Source organism: Myiozetetes cayanensis, unplaced genomic scaffold (genome assembly GCF_022539395.1).
Source record: "Myiozetetes cayanensis isolate MyiCay16 unplaced genomic scaffold, myiCay2020 scf5-8, whole genome shotgun sequence".
NCBI classification, from domain to species: domain Eukaryota; kingdom Metazoa; phylum Chordata; class Aves; order Passeriformes; family Tyrannidae; genus Myiozetetes; species Myiozetetes cayanensis.
In genome coordinates, this window is record NW_026087742.1 from 40,177,802 (window position 1) to 40,197,293 (window position 19,492).

The 19,492-nt window shown below is 35.3% G+C and overlaps 1 protein-coding gene across 2 annotated transcripts in view; it reads left to right on the forward strand.

Moving 5' to 3' along the window:
• DYNC2H1 (dynein cytoplasmic 2 heavy chain 1) overlaps positions 1-19,492 on the forward strand; it is a 156,205-nt gene that overhangs the window by 116,257 nt on the left and 20,456 nt on the right. For both annotated transcript variants that reach the window (XM_050333050.1, XM_050333051.1), the window contains exons 83-85: positions 693-809; positions 7,987-8,196; positions 11,097-11,186. In XM_050333050.1, coding sequence (XP_050189007.1) covers positions 693-809; positions 7,987-8,196; positions 11,097-11,186 — 417 coding nt within the window. The remainder of the gene's footprint in view (positions 1-692; positions 810-7,986; positions 8,197-11,096; positions 11,187-19,492) is intronic.

Genomic DNA, 19,492 nt, shown 5'->3' on the forward strand with positions numbered 1-19,492 from the left:
TAATTTTACTGTTCTTTCTTTACAAATATATACATATATTTTATGAGTTTATGTGTGGACTTACCAGGGTTGCTAACAATAGAACACAGTTGGACTTAAAGAACTGGAAGCTCCCCTTCTTTCTGGAAGTTTTGCAGTTATTCTTTTAATTGCTTTCTTTCTTTCTTTAATAAGTATGCATTTGAGTAGTTTGAGGTAGCATGAATATCTAAGTAAGAGATCCAGGTCAGATCATAATGAATTGACTATAATTATCTTGAGTTTTGATGCCTGATAGTTACTGTATGTGTTTAGTAACATATTCTGGGGTTTTTTTCCCTTAAATTTTTAATTAAAGATGAAGCTTAGTTTAAGGCAGAGCTTGAGTTTTTACTCTAAATTTTATGGAAAAGAGGCTAATTAATTAATTATACACCTCATTAGTTTTTAAATTATAGTTGAACAAAGACAATTACTGCAATAAGAAAAATATGGAGTTCTTTGTTTGTGGCATAATATGAATGAGGCTCAAGTATGTTCTGTACTTGAATATAGGTATTTATGTTTTGATCAGATCATGATCAGTAATTAAGTATGGAGGAAAGTATAGTTCAAAGATAAATTGGAGAATATTTGCTGTTGTATCACATTTTTGCACTGAAAGAAGTTTGTTTATCCTTCTTCAAGATTGCATTTGTATTCTCATCACTCAGGTAATTTCACAGCTTCGCATCCTGAGCAGGTCAGTAACTGCAGGCTCCAAATTTGACAGAGAAATATGGTCTACGGAACTTTCTCCTGTTCTCAACCTATGGAAGAAACTTAATCAGGTAGGAGTGTACCTGATTTGAAATGACAACTTTTTCTTTTTTTCTCCTGGTAACTACATAAAAAGTAAACTTTAAGGAATTATCTCAATTATTGAAACACAAGAAGAAAAAAAGTAAATTAAATGCATTTGCAGGGGTAACTACAATGTTAGGTGTTTGTAATTAGACATGAAGTCTGTACGTGGTGTCACAGGCTATCACTTTTTTCTCCATATGAAGGTGAGATCATACTCAAGACATGAGACCAACATCTTGTATGTGTTTCCAAGAAAAATACTAGTTTATTTTAGATTTTAATTTATTCTTTTCATTTCTCTAATATACACAAGACAATGTTTAATGATTATAAATATAAATTAAGTTTTTCTTGTATAGTCTTGAAATATGGTGTTAGCTTTAATCTGAGGTTCATTAAAATCCCTTCTACATAGATCACAGACCTCGTGGCCTAAAATTATGTCTTGTACACAACAACACTGTAATAAGAAAAACTTTTCCCTTACATAATCACATACAAAGAAGTGGCATGAGGTGCACATTAGAATTTGCCATTACATTGTGAAATATCTCATTAAGTTCTCATTTAATCTATTCTAAGTGGATTCACCATGTTTTTGTCAAAATAGTCTTTTGGTATTTAATAACTTGATGTTGAAATCTGTGGCCTCTGAACACGGGCTGCTGTTAACCAGGTCTGTGATCCTGTTAAGAAAAAGCAGAATATTTCAATGTGACACCTTTCATGATCTCTTACTAACTAAACATAATTTTAGGCTTGCAAATCTTCCTTGAAAAAGCTCAGATGAAACTATTGCATATATGTATAGATACACAATTAGAAAATTAGAGATTTTGGTTGTAATGTTTGGAAAACTGGTAAATGAGGCCAGCTTTAAACAGCAAAATAAATCTGCACTACATGAATACTCATTGACAACACACATTGCAAATGGCTAGTTCTTTATAATTATTAGTCATTATCAGTGCAAATTTAAAGTACTTACTTACTGGAAGTGTTCAAGGTCAGGTTGAATGGGACTTTGAGCAGCCTGGTCTAGTGGAAGATGTCCCTGCCTGTGGCATAGGAGTTGGAACTTCATGATTTTAAGGTCCCTTCCAATACAAACCATTCCATGATTCTGTATTATTTTGACGTTTCTTTCATTTTTGAAATTTTTTATGCTATTAGGAGGTAATGAAACTAATCTTTTAAAGATCTCCTTTTAGAATAGGAGAGTTTCTGACCTTGTGTAGGTTTTTTTTGGGGGGGGACATTTGCTTGAGTGTTTATAAAAGTTTAAATAACAATGTCCTTTATCAAAATTAGTTTTCATAGTCTGTTCAACCAGTAATTGCTTTAAGCTTTGAAAGGCTCTAGGCAACTTTAATATTTCCACAGACATTACGTACTGTTCTACATTCTCATTTTATGTTGATTTCTTAATGAAGGCATCATGTTTGTTTTCAGAAGTTTTAAAGACCTGGAAATTGGAATGAAGAAAATAGTTAAATTGCTGCTTAAGTTAACAACCATAATTATTTTATTTATGCATGGATGGGCACAAAGTATGAACTAAAATTATTTCCCGGGTATGAAGAAGTAGAATCACAAAAGCTATTCTGGAAGAGTGTAAAAATTTTTTTTCCCTTCAGTTTTGGAAGCATTTGCATTTAGCTCCAACAGGTCCGTGTCTGTGTTCTGCTGAAGTGTTAAGAGGGGCATATGCATTCCAGGCAAGGTCTCATGAGAGTGGAGTAGAGGGTGCTCTTAATTCTTTGATCCTCCAGCCTATATTGAAACTGGGGATTGCCCTGACCCAGGTGCAGGACCTTGCCTTTCGGCCTCACGAGGTATACTACTACTACTACTGATATCATCATCTTGATCCTTTTTATCTGTTGGATACAGATAGTAGTAAAGTAGAGGCAGATGGGATAGATGCTGACAATGCCTTCAGTTTTATTTACAAGGTGCAAATATTAGTTTCTACCTTTCAAACGTAATTATCCCCAAGGATAGTGGGAAATAATGGTAAAATATCTGTTTCAGACTAGTAAAACTCGGGAAGTGTCCATTATAGGTCTGAATTGAATCTAGGTAATCTATTTATAGATTCAAAGCTCTTTTTAAAAATCATCTACTTTTTATTCCAAAGGCAAAAAAAGCTTATTAATATGTAGGCAAAGATTAAGTATGTTTTTAAACATTTTTGTTCCCACACTGAGTATGTAAATCAAGGATTAATTCAAAAAGGATTATCTTACAAATACCTTGGAAATAGTTGTTGTACATCTCTGTGCTGATGGTTCTGAAACAACAAAATAGGCATGTCCTATAAGAATGTACACTGGAATGATTTATCATAATCTATGGTCATATTTTTATCTGTGCACTCTCAATGAAACTCCCAAGCCAACTAGACTGATCTACACATAAGCACCAGGAGGAAGTGGTAAGGAATAGTAGTGAGCAACTCCCTACAGCTGGGAAAAGGATTGCTCCCATTTTCTGACCTCATCTGTTGTCTAGGGAGTTCTGCTGCTTTTCAGGGGCTCAGATTTGGGACATTATAGAAGGACTGCCGAGGCTTATCTGGTGCTCAGACTGTGACCCCTTATGCTTTTCTACATAGCCCCCAGTCATACTGCCAGAGGTAGCATGGAGCATATGAAGCATGACTACCATGGGTCTAGGGATGGTGGTTAAGGGCAGGGGGCCCTAAATGTTCCTTCTTGATCCTTAATAGTGAAGGTGGAGGACATGAGGAGGAGTGGACATATCCTACAAGTGGTTGCACAACTGATTTCAGCAGCAGGGTTTTGTTGTTTATGGCTATGGGACACTTTAAGGGTTGATGATAGCCTGCCAGAAAGAGAAAGGTTCCACCTGACTAAGGCGGGCCAAAAGACTGGTCTTGTTGGTGAGGAGACCTTTGAGACAGAAGTATCAAGGTAGGGAGAGGATGACCACAAATTACATGAGAAAATAGTCAACCAGGTTGGCAGGCAAAATCAGGTCTGTAGACACCATAATCAACAAAACAGAGCTGAAGGGGCACAATGTAAAGTGTGTCCATATAAAGTATTCAGTCTGGGGAAGAGAAGCCTCAGGGGGAATCTTAGTGTTTACTGTGTATTGGCTGATGAGAAGGAGTAAAGGAGATGGAGACAGACACTTCTAAGTGTTGTCCCATGACAGGACAAGAGGCCGTGGGAACAAACTGAAATACAGGAAATGCCACTTTTTTACTGTGACGATGGTCAACCAGTAGAACAAGCTGTACAGAGAGGCTGTGGAATCTCCATCCTTGGTGATAATGAATCATAGAATATGCTGAGTTGGAAGGGACCCATCAGGATTGAGTTGAACTCCTGGCCCTGTGCAGGACACCTTGAGAGTCACACGATGTACCTGAGAGCATTGTCCAAACGCATCTTGAACTCTGTCAGGCTTGGTGCTGTGACCACTTCCCTGAGGAGCCTGTTCCAGTGCTCAACCACCCTCTGGATGAAAATTCTCTTCCTGATATTTAACTAAACCCCCCCTGACTCAGCTTCATGTAATTTCCTCAAGCGCTGTCACTGGTCACGGTGCCTGCGCCTCTGCTTCCCCTTGTGAGGCTGTTGAAGACTGCAGTGAGGTCTCCCCTCAGTCTCCTCTTCTCTAGGCTGAACAAAAGCCAGGTCTGGGCAATCTGCTATAGCTTTGAGCACTAGGCAGTCTCCAGAGGTTCCTTCTGTTGTCAGCTTTTTTGTAGTTCTAGGATAGGAGTCCTTTTGGCTCATTTTTCAGAGCTATCACAGTCTTTGTGGCGAAACAGCAAAAATGGCAGATATACATTGGAAATGAAAAAGATACTTAAAATCTACTTCAAATCAGTGTGATCCTATGTTGAAATTACACAAACAAACTTCTCTTTTTATTTAGCTCTTCTGAACTAATACAGAATGTCTTGACATTTTCATCCATATTAGCTTCATTTGAAAACATACATTTTAATTCTTGCCATTTGAAAGCACCCTTTTAATGAGTACTGTCCTAAAATTGCTTCTACAGTCTTTTTCAGCATGATTTAATAACAACTTAACACTAATCAAATTAATTAAACTCTCATGAATGTGCCATTAAATTAGAAAAACCCCACACACTCAGATGCTAAGTATAAGTTTGCATGAAAGACTTGTTACTCTGTAAAATAAAGTCTTCACTGAACAAGTTGTCAAATGTTAACACAAATTTTAAAAACCCTTCCTGAGTGTGGAAGGGTGGCCCACTACAGACTGTTGTCAGTGGCTGGGCCGTCAGAGTTAATTCAACCAGACTCTGTCCTGGTGTCCATTCTTTTCCCATGTAGATTAGGACATATATAAGCACTATATAATCCCTCGTTGTCACATAATGGGATCAGTTGGAAATCAGTGTGCAGTGGAACTCAGGCATTGCCCATCACATAATACTTGTCAGAGAAGCACAAGAGTATCATGATGCGATAGGGTTGCGTGTTTCATCGTATCCAAATGGCTCCTTCATGAGGAGAGGGAGAGAAATCAGTGCTATATTTTTATTGTAAAGTGGTTACATTTTTTGCCTTGTTTCAGAAAAACCCTTTAGGAGCTCCATGAAAGGAGGCCCACACATAATAAAAATTCAGCAGCAACTGCTTCAAAATTGTTTGCTGAATGTATGATCATAAGCTGTCATTTGTTTTGTGTCTTTTGTTGTGTTTGTAAATTGTAAATAATTACTTTCATAAAGTTGCATAATGCTGCAAGAAAATTGCAAAAGTATTTTTGAAAATTATTGAGTTGCTCTTTTAACTAAGCCATTATAGAAGCATAGAAAATATCCTGAATTGGAATGGACCCACTAGGATCATCAAAGTCCAACTCCTGGCCCTGTACAGGACAGCCCCAAGAATCACACTATGGTACCTCATTAGATATCTCAGCTTTAATAGAAGAATGATTTTTTTTTGCACAAAGGAAAATCAGTGAAACAGAAATATAGGGTCATTCTTTTCTGTATTTTTAACAATTAAAAATTTGTGTAAAAACCAGTGAAAAACTAATATCTAAAAGAGTAGGCAGAGAGACTTGAAGGAGGAGACAGAATAGGTATATCAAAAGGCTAATGGAGTTTTCTAAAACCCACCACCACCACTAAAATTGAGTTTTGAATCAAATGCATACTAGGGTAGGTATATGAGTTTAGTTTCATTATATTTGTTACATTCTTGGGGGACAGTTTTCAGAAAATACTGGAGTCTGAAAAAGCTTCAGTTTAAGAAGGTAAAGTAAAGCTCTGGAACAGCTTAGATGAGACTATGAAGTCTTACATTGTACTAAGAAAGTAACACTTACAGAACTGAAAGGGAAACTGATCAAAGTCTCAAAATACACCTGATTTAATATTGGTAGCATAACATAGTATTTAATATTAAAGATTAGAATCTATCTATACTTTTTTATGATTAGGAAAAGCACTCAGTACTTCAGTAGTTCTTCATCTTAATTCCCAAGCAGGTCATGAGGATATTTTAAAGACTGATGTGAGTTATATACATAATGGATTTTAAGGGAACGTAATAGGACATTAAATGTATAAGCTGATATTGGTATTCATGTTTAATTTTCCTATAAAAATGAGAGATGGGTTGTTTTATCAAATTCTCCAGGGAAAGCATTGGAAAGAGTGATGAAATGGAATATGCAATTCATAGGAGACTGTTATGTAAAGGACAGTACTGAGGAACTTAGAGGCCTTCTCTTTCAGTAAATTTGTTGTGAATTAAGAGAACATATGTGAAAGATTGAGCAAAGCCTGAAAGTTGCAATGTCTTTGTTCTTTCTTTATTTTGTGCAATACCTCAATAAGAAACTATCAACTGGTTTATGCTAGTTTTACATTATAATTGACATATACTCAGCAAACTGTGGTCTTAGAAAAACTGAAGTGAGACTGGTACTGTGATTTTAGAATGCATGCAAAAAAAACCCCCACAAAGCATAACAATTCTAAATTCTGTATACTTCTTATAGTTTGAACAGTAAGTAATTTTCTTGTATACCTTTTTAACAATGTGGGAAGGAAGATTATCTTTCATTTTTTTGTCAGTCATAAACCAAAGTACTGATCTTTCACTTAGCTTTTCTCATATTTTAGCTTGGTAGCTTAGTGCAGTATGAGCTTGAAATGAAAAATATGAAAGTTCTGACAAACGTACAGTGCCTGGGAAAGATACTAGATGTAGATATCTTGTGTGTTCCGGAAAGCAGGATGCCATGTGACAATTCAGAAGTTTATTTAATCTGAAAAATAGTCAAAACTACGTGTTATTTTAGGAAGAGATATTTCAGAGAAAGTAAAATCAAATTTTACCTTTAATAAATTACTACAAATTGAAATAGCAAAAAAAATTTTTCTCAAAGAAAAGGGATTTCTTTTTGCATTTGTGCCATGTAGAATTTTCTAGAAAAGTTTTTAATTCTATAACTGGAATTCATTGCAGCCTCTTGTCACATGTCAGGTTGGCAGTTTCTGAACACATGCTAAAATATATTTATGCAATACGCTGAATTAAGGTTTGCAAGGTAATACCATCTCTTGAAATCATTGAATAAATTTGGATTTTCAGTGGCTGCAATGGAAGGGGAAGTAAGTAGTGAAAATGGCAATGTGAGAGCAGCACTACCTGTCAGAGTCTGTTACCCAAGGTTTACACATAATATTATACTTCTTTTGTATTTATTATTCTATTGAATTTGCTTCCATGTTGAACTAGTCTTACCAAAGCAAGAACTATATCTGGCAGCATAGTTTATAGTACCCAATACAGTCTGGTTATGCTGAGTACAGCACTGCTTTTTATGCCGACACATTAACACAAATACTAAAAGCAGTGATTTAGCTAAGTGAAGATTTTTCAGAAATTCAAGTACTTTGGAAATAACTGGGTAGATAGAGTTGTCTCAGAAGAGTGGTGCCTTTATTGAGCATTTCACAGACATACTGAAAGTATCACTGTAGTTTTAATCTAATGTCAGAAAAAGGCTGATAATTCAGTATTAATTCAAAGGTAAGGTGATATGAAGTAATACAAATTAAACAAATAATATACTGTGTAACACTATAGTTTCACTGAGTTTATTAACTGGATATCACATATTCTTTTTTTAGAATTCTAATCTGATCCATCAGAAGGTGTCTCCTCCTGCAGAGCAACAAGGATCTCCAATCTTATCCTTCATTACTCTGGAACAATTCAGTGCCATTCGCCTTGTGCAAAGTGTCCATCAGTCACTTGCTTCTTTAAGTAAAGTCATCAGAGGTACCTCATTACTGAGTTCTGAAGTACAAAGACTAGCAAGTGCTCTGTTAAACCAGAAGGTAATTTTGTAATTTTGTATACATTATAATGTGCAATGAAAAAAACCAAGGAAACCGAAGAAATTCTGATACACGTTTTCATGGCACCATTTGTTCTAAGCTCTTTTATTGATAAAGATTCTAAAATGGAGTTATTTCGTTGATAGTAACTCTTGAATACAATCAGGATTTTTCTGGAAAATTTTTCAGAAAAGTGTTGCTTCAAGTACTTGTAAAAGCTTCTGAGTATATTGCCCTTTTATCAAATTTTCTCTTAAAGATGATTCCAATAAGGTTAGAAGTTGTGGAATGCTATTTCAATTTCAAATACCAAGTCATGTTTGATAAGTCAAATGTATTAGCCAGTAGAACATGTAAATCTGTCACTTTACTTAGTTTTTACATTTTCTTAAAATTTAAGTTATAATCACAATTTGCTCTCTGCATTTATTCAGTGTGGAATATTGCCATATCACACCAGGCAGGCTGTGCCTATCATACCAACCTATCATCTCACCCTATACTCCTGATATATGAGAAAAGCAATCAGAATTTGCAAATGTACTTTCTCCATGTTTTTTGGCATCAAACTAGGCATATTTATAAACTGATACAATGAGTGACTGCAAATTTACATACTCCATCATTAATAGCTAGATAATGGGATTACAAAGGTAGTCAAACATGGATGTGACCTGAAACTCTGGTTTTGTTTCACCTGCAGCAATAAAAAATTCTGCCAATGGTAATGCATAGATATTGAGATTGGTTCTGCAGTGAATGATAATTCCTATTTATATCTTGTATATCTTCACTGGAAGAACAAGTACTGTTAAAAAGATTTTTATGCATTTGTTGATCTATCAGATTTCTAATCAAAACAATAATTAAATTTGTTGTCTTTTTAGATTCACGAGACAGCATTTGTTAGCAAAATTGCAGTACAATTAGCATAAATTCATGTTTTCATGTTAGCAATCTCATTTCCTTTTTAAACATGTTTTGACTGTGTGGTAGAAATTAGTACTAAGTACAAGTCATAGCAAATGCAAATGATACACGTAATGGTCATTCTTTAGTACTTACAGTTATATTTCTTGTTACTGAGCAAGAGAGCATGACTTGCTTGTGTGCTTAAGATGCACTCTTAAATTGGAAGCAGCAGGAGCTATGAAGCTGATCACTGTCACAAAAATGTAGTCAAAAATTCTATGCATTTTTACCTCTCACAAACATCAGTTCAGTGCTTTGTGATGGATTCAGCGAAGTGTTTCTGTCATTTCATCTGCTTACTTAGCCACTTACCTTGACACAGATCACTTGACTGGATTGTGACTGTATAGCAATCTTTTCAGCAGCCTTCCAGAGAGGGTAATGACACATTCCTGGCATGGCAGCTAAACCTCAAGACAGCTAAACCGCACTGTATTTATCATCCTAAAATGATTTCTTTCATGGATCTTCTATACACTGTTCTTATTTAGTTTAGTGTTGTCATGTGTTATGTAACAAAAGACTATTTTTAAAAATTTGTATTTTAAAAGCACCAAGACTGTAGTTCTTTTAAGATTATAGCACCTGAAGAAACTGCAATATTATTAATAGAAATGCAAAAATCAAGAAATGTACTACTTCTAAAGGTTTCAGCAGTGTGCTTTATTTGTGTAAAATTGGTATATTAGCCCCATAGAAGCCACCATGAAGAAAATTAACTCTACCTCAGCCAAAATGAGCAGCAGTACACATCTGAAATATGCTTACATAATAACAATTAGCAAAGCAGTTTCTTTAAAATTAGAGTAATTTAAAGTGATATATTAGCAATGTTAGATGAATACTTTCTAAATGATAGATTGGTGAGCTGTCTGTAAATGCATATCTACTGAAGAAGTCTTCAAAAATGCAAGGTTAAGAGTTTTAAATAAAAAAAGTTTCAAAAAATCATAATTACGAAAAAAGATGTGCAGTTAACTGTGCTTTGTCGGTTGTCTTGTATGTGTTCTAATTTATTCAATTCATTCTTAATTAGTGTCCCCACACCTAGTTATGTTCTGTTCTTATCTATAGAAGGTACACATGGAGTATTTACTTTGAAAGATACCTTCTCTTACAAACTTAAATAATCAGATTTTGAAAATCTATGGAGGATATATGCTATTAGAGTGTGAACCTCCTTGAAAATGCAGCAGTAAATATTAAAAGGATAGACTGTTTATCCCATTCAGCATCTTCAGTATTGTGCAGTATTCTACAGGTAATGATTTACATCACTTCTCTTTAAGTAGGAAAATCTTGCAGAATCACTTTCACTGTGCTTTACAGATTCCTGTGGAGTAGGTAAAATTAATGTTTTTACCCTTGTTTTATAAGGAGGAAATCTAACAAAGGGCCCTCTAAGCCTTTCTTTTTGAAGTCAGTGAGAAATTTGTATGGGGAGGTCTTGTAGGATTTTATCTCAGGTTTTGCTCTAGAATGAGATGAGAAAATAATCATGCAGAGGAATTGTACCAGCTTCTTTTCACCACATAGCCACACAACTGCATGTTCAAGTCTGAGGAGGCAGCAGCAAAGGAGTGGGAATCTGTGGCTGCTCTTGAAAGATGACATTGTGGCTTTTCAAGAAATAACCTGCTTAGGCCTTTTTGAATTGTTCATGGAAAAAACTGATGTTTCCTTATTGAATAGGAGAGGTTCTTGCAAGTTCCCCGTCAGCACTGTGTCATTGTGGGCCACAAGAAGAATTAGCAGGAATATGACCTTTCTGGTAGTGGTTGTATATTTTGGTCATTTTATTACTTGTATTTCCTTTTTTTCTTTGTAGATATATTTGATCTCCAGATTGTTTAATTTCATTCAAATTGCTAGTTTAAAACATAATGGATTTGAAATAGATACTTTCAGTAAATATATTTTTATTTCAGTGTCCTGTCGCATGGCAAAGCAAGTGGGAAGGTCCAGAAGATCCTTTACAGTATCTTAGAAGTCTTGTAGCTCGAGCACTTGCTATACAGGTAATTTTAAAGAGTCATTTATTTGCCTTAATATACTGGTGTTCAGTGACACAGTACATCATGTAAATTACTCTACAGTAGACCTTTACAAATACAAATCCCAAAGAGTTGTAGACATGTGAAAAGGCATGTAAAACTTTAAAGGATTAATATGGTAATATTGCTTCACAATAGATTTACACCTTAGATTTTAGTCATAGTCTTTATGATGAACTGGGGGAAAGAAAATTTATTTATGCAGATGAAACTTTATATGTAAGTCAACACACACACTTTCATCTGGTAGAGAGATGCCTATCAAGGCATAAATGAAGCATTTCTAATAGAGTTGATGTAGATGACTAGTCTTTGAAGCAAATAATGAAAACATCTGCATTCTCCAAGTTTACAAGAGGCTATAATAGAAGGTGCAGTCTGACAACAGCTTTGTCAATTTACAGTCTGACAGTGAAGAGGATAATTTTTAGTTGAGGTAAATCTATGTGTACTTTGATTGACAGAAGCAGTGTATTTAAGATAATAGGCAGAGGAATAAAAAAGTCATTCATCTAAATTAATTAGTATTTAACAAAACAGTTTTCATCATGTTCCATATATAGAGAGAAAACTGTGAGAACCTTCCAGAGGGGAAGATTCCTTTAGGAAGGGCAGATCTTTTATTATCTCTGGGTAATAAATAGAAAGCTTATGGTTTTGACCTTGATTAACACAGTCTTGTCCAGTGGGATACAAAGATTTCTGTCAACATTAATGTTGACTGTCAGATTCAGAAGGAAGATTTGAAGGGCACATGATTTCTAGGCATTACTCTTTCTAAAGAAACTACCAAATGGATGTTTTCAAAGTATTAATAGCATTCTTGTTGTGCAAACAGTCTTTTGGCTAATGCTTAGTTTTTGTTTATCCTTTCCTTCAAAAAAGGCTTAAAGTATAAACAAAGAAAATGTAAATATGTATAGCAACAAGTGATAATGGATGTTCAGATGTTATTTGGTCATATAACTAGAGCTGAAGTTAGTCCTATCTGTCTTTTCACTGAATATTATAGTCTTTAGTATTAAAAAAGCATCATTTGTGGCTTAGTCAGTGTTTGTAAGCTTCAAGAGTACCTTGCTGTTTGCAGCTTGTACTTTCATTTGGTTGTGACCAAACTGCATGCAACTTTCCTTACTTATATGGGGTTTTTTTTAATTGAAGTCTGAAATTACTGTTCAAGCTTCTGTGTGGCCTGCATCTCCCATGCAAAGTGGAGATAATGTGACAGAGTGTAACAGGATGATAGTAGTGTTAATAGTAATAAACGAATATTCAGAAAGTTTTTATTTTCATATTTTACTTCAGTCAACTATTGACAAATATGCTGCATTATATTACCATGATAGTATCTTCCTTTCTCACTGTTTGAACTGCTGACAAAATGGTACATTAGGATTACTCATTTCTGTGAAATTTATTATGAAGGAATCATTTACAATTTTAAACAGTTATTTATTATAAGAGATGGAAAGATTATTAAGACAGAGCTTTACAGCAGATACTTAACATACATAATTGTATCCAGAAGCAGTAAATTACATAAAATTTTTTGTTAGTGACAACAGTTGCTGGTTATTTGATTTTATTTGTTTTAATGTGAAATATGTAACATAGTTGTGTTTGAAGCAATTCTTAATAATACATAACCGGTCTGGTTTGCATCTCAAGCTTCTAGTCAAATCACATCTGAAGAGCAATTTCTACATTTTTTGTGTATATTACTAGAAAAGTGTTGATTATTTCTAATTATGCATTTCAGTTGAATCATCTTTTTATATGATTCCAATTCATAGTTGCATGTATTACACCAAGATTTTGATTACTCTTGATAATTTTTAATTAACTTTTCTTTTTTATGACTTTTCATTATTGATTTTATAAATGTAATTTGTCATTAGTTAATTCTAGATTTAGTGTTCAGAAATTCACTGAAGGCTTCGATAAAGGTATTGTCATAACTCTGAAAATTTTCAGGTTTATATTTCAATAAATGCCATATTTTGTATTGGTTTAGTTTAAATGACTAACACCATCATCTCTTTTTTTTTTGATAGTTACTCTTATCTCCCTCTGTTTCATTGACTAGGAGACTTGTACTTTTAGTGTTTGGGACAGGTTTGATTTACATATTTTTAAAGAGGAAATAGGAGACATTGAAACATTGAATTTGTACTGAAGGTTTATATATACTAAGGATGCAGTAAGTCTCTACCTAGGTTATTAGTTAAAGGCTGCCTTGTCAAGAGGTTTGCTACCAGTGCAGAAAATAATAAAAGCAACTGCATTGTTACAAGCATTTAATGGGAATGGAGAAGAACGCAAAATATAGGCCAGATGGTAAAATATTTATAGCAGAATTTATAGAAGTATAAAGATGTTCTGAGAGCATTACACAACAACAGACAGAAAAACAACAGGTGTTCCATTTCTCAGGTCTGAATTCTCTCAGTAAAAAAGCAAAATTAAAAGAAATTACCTGCTGAAAGTAAGGCAGTATTTATATGCAAAATGCAGTAGAGACATGTATTACTGTGTCTTGTGTTGTGGTGATAGAATTGATGGAAATAGATGATTTCTTCCCAGGTTGAAGTTCTGATATTTGGATGTTAGCTTTCACTTTAAATTGAAACAAAAATGGTGTATTGAACATTCCTCTAGGATGGAGTTCTGAATACTTTCAATTAGCAAAGCTGACTTTGAACTTTACAATATCATGCTCAGCTTGTCTATCTACAGTGATATATTTGCTATCAACATTAAGATGTGAAATATATGAATGATCATAGATCATTGTATTAGTTTTAAGTCTTGGTCCTTATACTGCCAGTTTCCTCATGATGGCATCTTAAATGTGTTCTGTGGTTTTCCTCTCTCAGTTCATGATTATAGCCCAGGTATAATAGACATTAGCGTATAATGCTCTGAAGTGAATTCCAGTCTACAGAAAAGTGTCTTTTCATGGCTAGTGGATACCAGCAGGAGAGAAAGAGAAGAGATCCTGGACTACAACCAGTAAGAGCCAAAACACCAGCCCAGGCAAATGTCAGATAAATATCAACCTTAAAAAAATGTTTCAGATCAAAAAATTGGAAAGTAATTTTTGTTTCCACAAGAACTAAATGTAGAGCTTAATTTCACCTTTTCAGAAAAAAAACAACAACAAAACCCAAACCAAAAAAAACCCTGAACCCCTCATATTCCAAAAATACCTTCTATTTTAAATTGAAACATTTATTTAATTCTTTTGAACTGAACTGATTTTATGTCATCTGTAAAAACAGTTCTTCCTTTGGATGACTGTTTGGTCAGAGAATGCTGCTAAAAGGCTTACAGTGCACATTGAAAATGGCACTGTTGGACCTCAGAATCATAAACACCTATTTCAGTGTTCTAATGAAGGAAATGTTTATAAACACAGGAAGTTTTTATTTGCTTAATTTATGAAAGGTTTTGTTGAAAATGTGCATTTATCTATAAAATATTCCTAGTATATAAAAAAGTTATATTTCATACTTCTTCAAGAGACTCTTATCTATCTTTCTGGGATACTGTTCTCTTGTTCCCTCCCATTCTGAGTGAAATCTAGGGTAATAATATAATGTCAGTGCCAGTTCGATCCCTTAGTTAAAGATTTTTGCTATTTTATTGCTCTTTTACTATTTGAGGAAAAATTTGTTTCTGTTTTAGAACCCTTACTATTCTTCTGTTTCAACACTTAGGTCCCCAGAAAGATAGATAGGACACCGAAAGTATGTGAGATTTGAACTCCTGGAAATTGCCTGCTAAAGACACTAGAAAACTTTCTGGGAATAGGAGACACAGGATCCTTCCTTCACACCCCAGGCATCTAGGCAAATATATTAAATTTTCTTTCACTGACAACAGGCAGAAAGTGTGCTATTAGAAAGCCAAGGAAGCCAAGTCCTCTCAATTTTCACCGAGTTAAAGAACTCCCATAATAAATCTTGTACAAACCAAGAATTTTCATGCTCAGTCCCCACATCCATCCCCTTGGGCACTCCATAGTAAGGCCTGTTCCCACTTTAAGTAATCACACTTACTTTGCATAGCATTTCATTTTTTTCAAATACATTACCTTATCAGATTTGCAGCAAGGACAATAGCTTAATGGTTTTCCCTTTACAGTTTTAGGAGTAGCTGATTCAAATGGATTAGATTGGCTGGTTCCCCACCTTGTCATTGTTCCTCTCATGACTCTATCTGAACAGCTGTTACCTAGGTATCTGTGCAGTGCAGAATGCTCCAGATTTAGCATTCTGATATTAAAGCACAAGAATTCATAGAAGTAATGTTTTAAATCTATGCATTCCATAATTTTAATTCAAATTCCCACCTTATTCTGAAGAATTAGCATTTTTCTGCTACTTTTTTTGGCTTCTCCTCTTCAGCTGTCATGAATATCAAAACAAAAATAAAACTGCAGCCTAATATTATCTGCTAAGGAACTGATCCTTAATTGGCTCCCTTAGCTCTCATCATGTTGCAGCATGATTTCACTTAGTTCAGAATTTATCAACCAGAATACATCTTTCAAGACCTTTTACCTAAGTGATAACTGCTTGGTAAAAATTGGAAATTTGCTAGTACTACTATAAAATATATTTTGTTTGTCTCTCATGTAATAGGAAAATTTGAAGCTCTTACAGATCCAACTGTTGTATTGTGTCCCTTTTTAATCACTGTCTCAGTTAGATGGTATTGATGAAGTAATGGCTGATATAGAATACTAGTGCTTTGTAAAGATAAACCATCCAAACAGGGTGCCACACAGAATGTAAGATCGAAGTATCAGATTTGTACAGGTCATAGAAGCTGTCCATTGAAATAAGATCTAATTTCCAAGGAAGCTTAAGGAGAGCTGAAGCACTTTTTGTGCTCAGGTAGTTCACATACTCTTGTAGCTTACAGAAAGTTGTATTCCTGCATGGGTACCTGAGTTGTAAGGATTGCGGAAGTTTTCTTTTTATGCACCAGTTCAACACTTTACTTTTCAGAGGTTTTGAATCATACAATCATAGAATATCCAGAGTTGGAAGGGATCCATCAGGATCACTGAAGTCCAACTCCTGGCCCTGCACAGGATAATCTTGAAAGTCACACCATGTCATGTGCCTGAGAGCATTGTCCAAATGCTTGTTGAACTCTATCAGGCTTGCTGCGGTGACTACTGCCCAGGGAAGCCTGTTCCAGTGCCCAACCACCCTCTGGGTGAAGAACCTTCTCCTAATATCCAACCTAAAAGTCCCCTGACACAACTTCAGGCCATTCCTTTGGGCCCTGTCCCTGTCACAGAGAAGAGATCAGTGCCTGCCCCTCCTCTTCCCTTCACAAGGAAATTGTAGCCTACAATGAGGTCTCCCCTCAGTCTCCTCCAGGCTAAACAGACCAAGTGATCTCAGCCTCACTGGGCTCCCCTCAAGGCCTTTCACTATCTTTGTAGCCCTCCTTTGGACACTCTCTAATGGTTTTATATTCTTCCTATATTGTGTTGCCCAAACCAGAAAATACCTATTTCTTGTAGTGAAATTTTTGCTTTCCTGCAAAATACAGTGCATTTTAACACTAAATCTGCAAACTGTGCTGCTTTAAATGGAAATAATTTTGGTTGCCAATGAGAAGGATTATGTCAAGTTTGGGAAAACAATATGCCTTATGCATGGAAAAACAATTTTTAAAAAGCAGCACTGGAAAAGGGAAAATATCTCTACCTGCATTTCATTTGGTTTTATTGTCAGCTGTTGAAACTTAGTCCCAATGAAGGCTAGGTGCTCTGTTAAATTGAGGCATTGACAAGTTATGAGTTTTTCAATAAACATAAGGCTTAACTATTATGAAAAATAATCTGTTTCAAGGGAATTCAGTTCCTGTTCATTCAATTCTTGGAATTCTAAGCATGTTTTGTGAGAATGGCTGTTCTGTTTAAATTATGAAATACTACCTTGTAAGCAGAAGTTTGGGCAACTTCCCTTATATTACCAGTAACCATTTGGTCAGCACTCTGATTATAAAATATTTATTGCAGAAGATAATTACTCATAAAAAATCCTTTTAGAAGTGTTGCATAAAAAAGAACAACTCAGGTCATTGTCTCTATAGACATTGTCTCTCTGAGGAATTACCTTATTTTAAAGAAAATTATTTTTTTTCCTAATCTAAGTTTAATTTAAAGGATGAGATTTAGTAGTCTTTATTTCTTCTATGGATGTAAGATAGTATTTATATATACAGTAAGGTACAAAAAACTGTACTATATATTATATAAGATTTAAAGCTATAGTTGATACACTTTATTTAAAATAAAATAATCATCATTCATTAATTTTTCTCTTTAAGGTACAAGATACATTTTTCATATGGAAGAAATCTGAAAAGATACAATGATACAAGATAAATTGTATGCCTTTAATTTGTCAAAATTAAAAATTTAGATTACTCTGTTTCTAATAGCTTGTTTTTAACTGTATCTCCTTTATCATAGGCAAGGCTGTCTGCAAAACAGAAAACTGAGTAAAATGGATAGTCTTTCTGACAAAAGATCAAGAAAAAAAAAGGTTAATTTTATTACAAATGGTAGGAAAGAATTTAATTATCATTTACATATGAAAAAGAGTCCTTCTGTTATACTCTCAAAGACTTGGGTAATTTTAAATTCCAGACATTAATATATGAGAAGGCTGCAGCACATGCTAGTGCACTAATTTGTAGGTATTTCCATCAATCTGCTTTGCTTTTTCTAGACAACTTAGAATCGTAGAAAGGTTTGGGTTAGAAGGGACCTTAAAGATCATCTAGTTCTAACCTGGTGGCAGAGAAGCCTTCCACCAGACCAGGTTGCTCAAAACCCCATCCAGCCTGGTCTTGAACACTTCCAGGTGTGGGGTATCCACAGCTACTCTGGGCAACCTGTTCCAGTGCCTCATCACCCTCACAGTGAAGAATTTCTTCCAAACATTCAATCTAAACCTACTTTCTTTCAGTTTTAAATCATTCACCCTTGTCCTATCACTACACACCCTTGTAAAAAGTCCATTTCCATCTTTCTTGTATCGTCCCTTCATGTACTGGTAGGCTGCAATTAGGTCACCCCAAAGCCTTTTCTTCTTCAGGCTGATCAATTCTCTTAGTGTTTCCTCATATGAGAGGTGCTCCATCCCTCTAATCATCTTGGTGGCCCTCCTCTGGACTCACTTCAACAGGTTAATGTCCTTCCTGTGCTGGAGACCTTAGAACTGGATGCAGCACTGCAGGGGGGTCTCACCAGAGCGGAATAGAGGGGCAGAATCCCTTCCCTTGACCTGCTGGCCGTGCTGCTTTTGATGTAGCCCAGGATACAATTGGCTTTTGGGGCTGCAAATGCACATCAACAGCTCATGTCCAGCCTCTCACCCACCAATGCCCCCAAGTCCTTCTCACCAGTGCTGCTCTCAATCCCTTCATCCCCCAACCTGTATTGGTACTGTATTTTGTGCTGAGCCAGAAGCACATAGCGCTTGGTCTTGTTAAACCTCATGAGATTCCCATGGGCCCGCCCACTTCTGGAGTTTATCCAGATCCCTCTGGATGCTATTCTGTCCTTCAGGTGTGTCAACTGGACCACTCAGCTTGGTGTCATCTGCAAACTTGGTGAGGGTGCACTCAATCCCTTTATCTATGTCATTAATGAAAATATTAAATAACACTGGTCCTAATACAGACCCCTGAGGGCCACCACTTGTCATTGATGCCCATCGGGACTCTGAACCCTTGACCACTGCCCTCCACTTGACTATCCAACCAATTTCTTATCTATCTAATAGTCTGCTCATCAAATCCATCTCTCTCCAGTTGAGAGAAGGATATTGTGGGGCACCACGTCAAAGGCCTTACAGTAGTCCATATAAATCACATCTGTAGCCCTTCCCTTGTCCACTGCTGTAGTCACTGCATTATAAAAGGCCACGAGATTGGTCAGGCATGACTTGCCCTTGGTTACACTAACTTGCTCTTCTGACCACCACCATATTGACAGAAGTATTGTGTCTACTAACAATAAGCAGTCTATCCAAAATACTTTTTTAAATTTATAATTGTGATTTCATAGTCATACATACATACATACATATAAATAAATTGCTTAGAGTAGTAAGACAACTTTGTAACTAAAAAGTAGATGTGATCGTGGTTCTGTTTTGAACTGTAGGTGGTTTGGTGGAAACTTGCTTAGTGTAACAGCTTGCAAAATATTTCATCTCTTTGTTTTGAGATTTTAA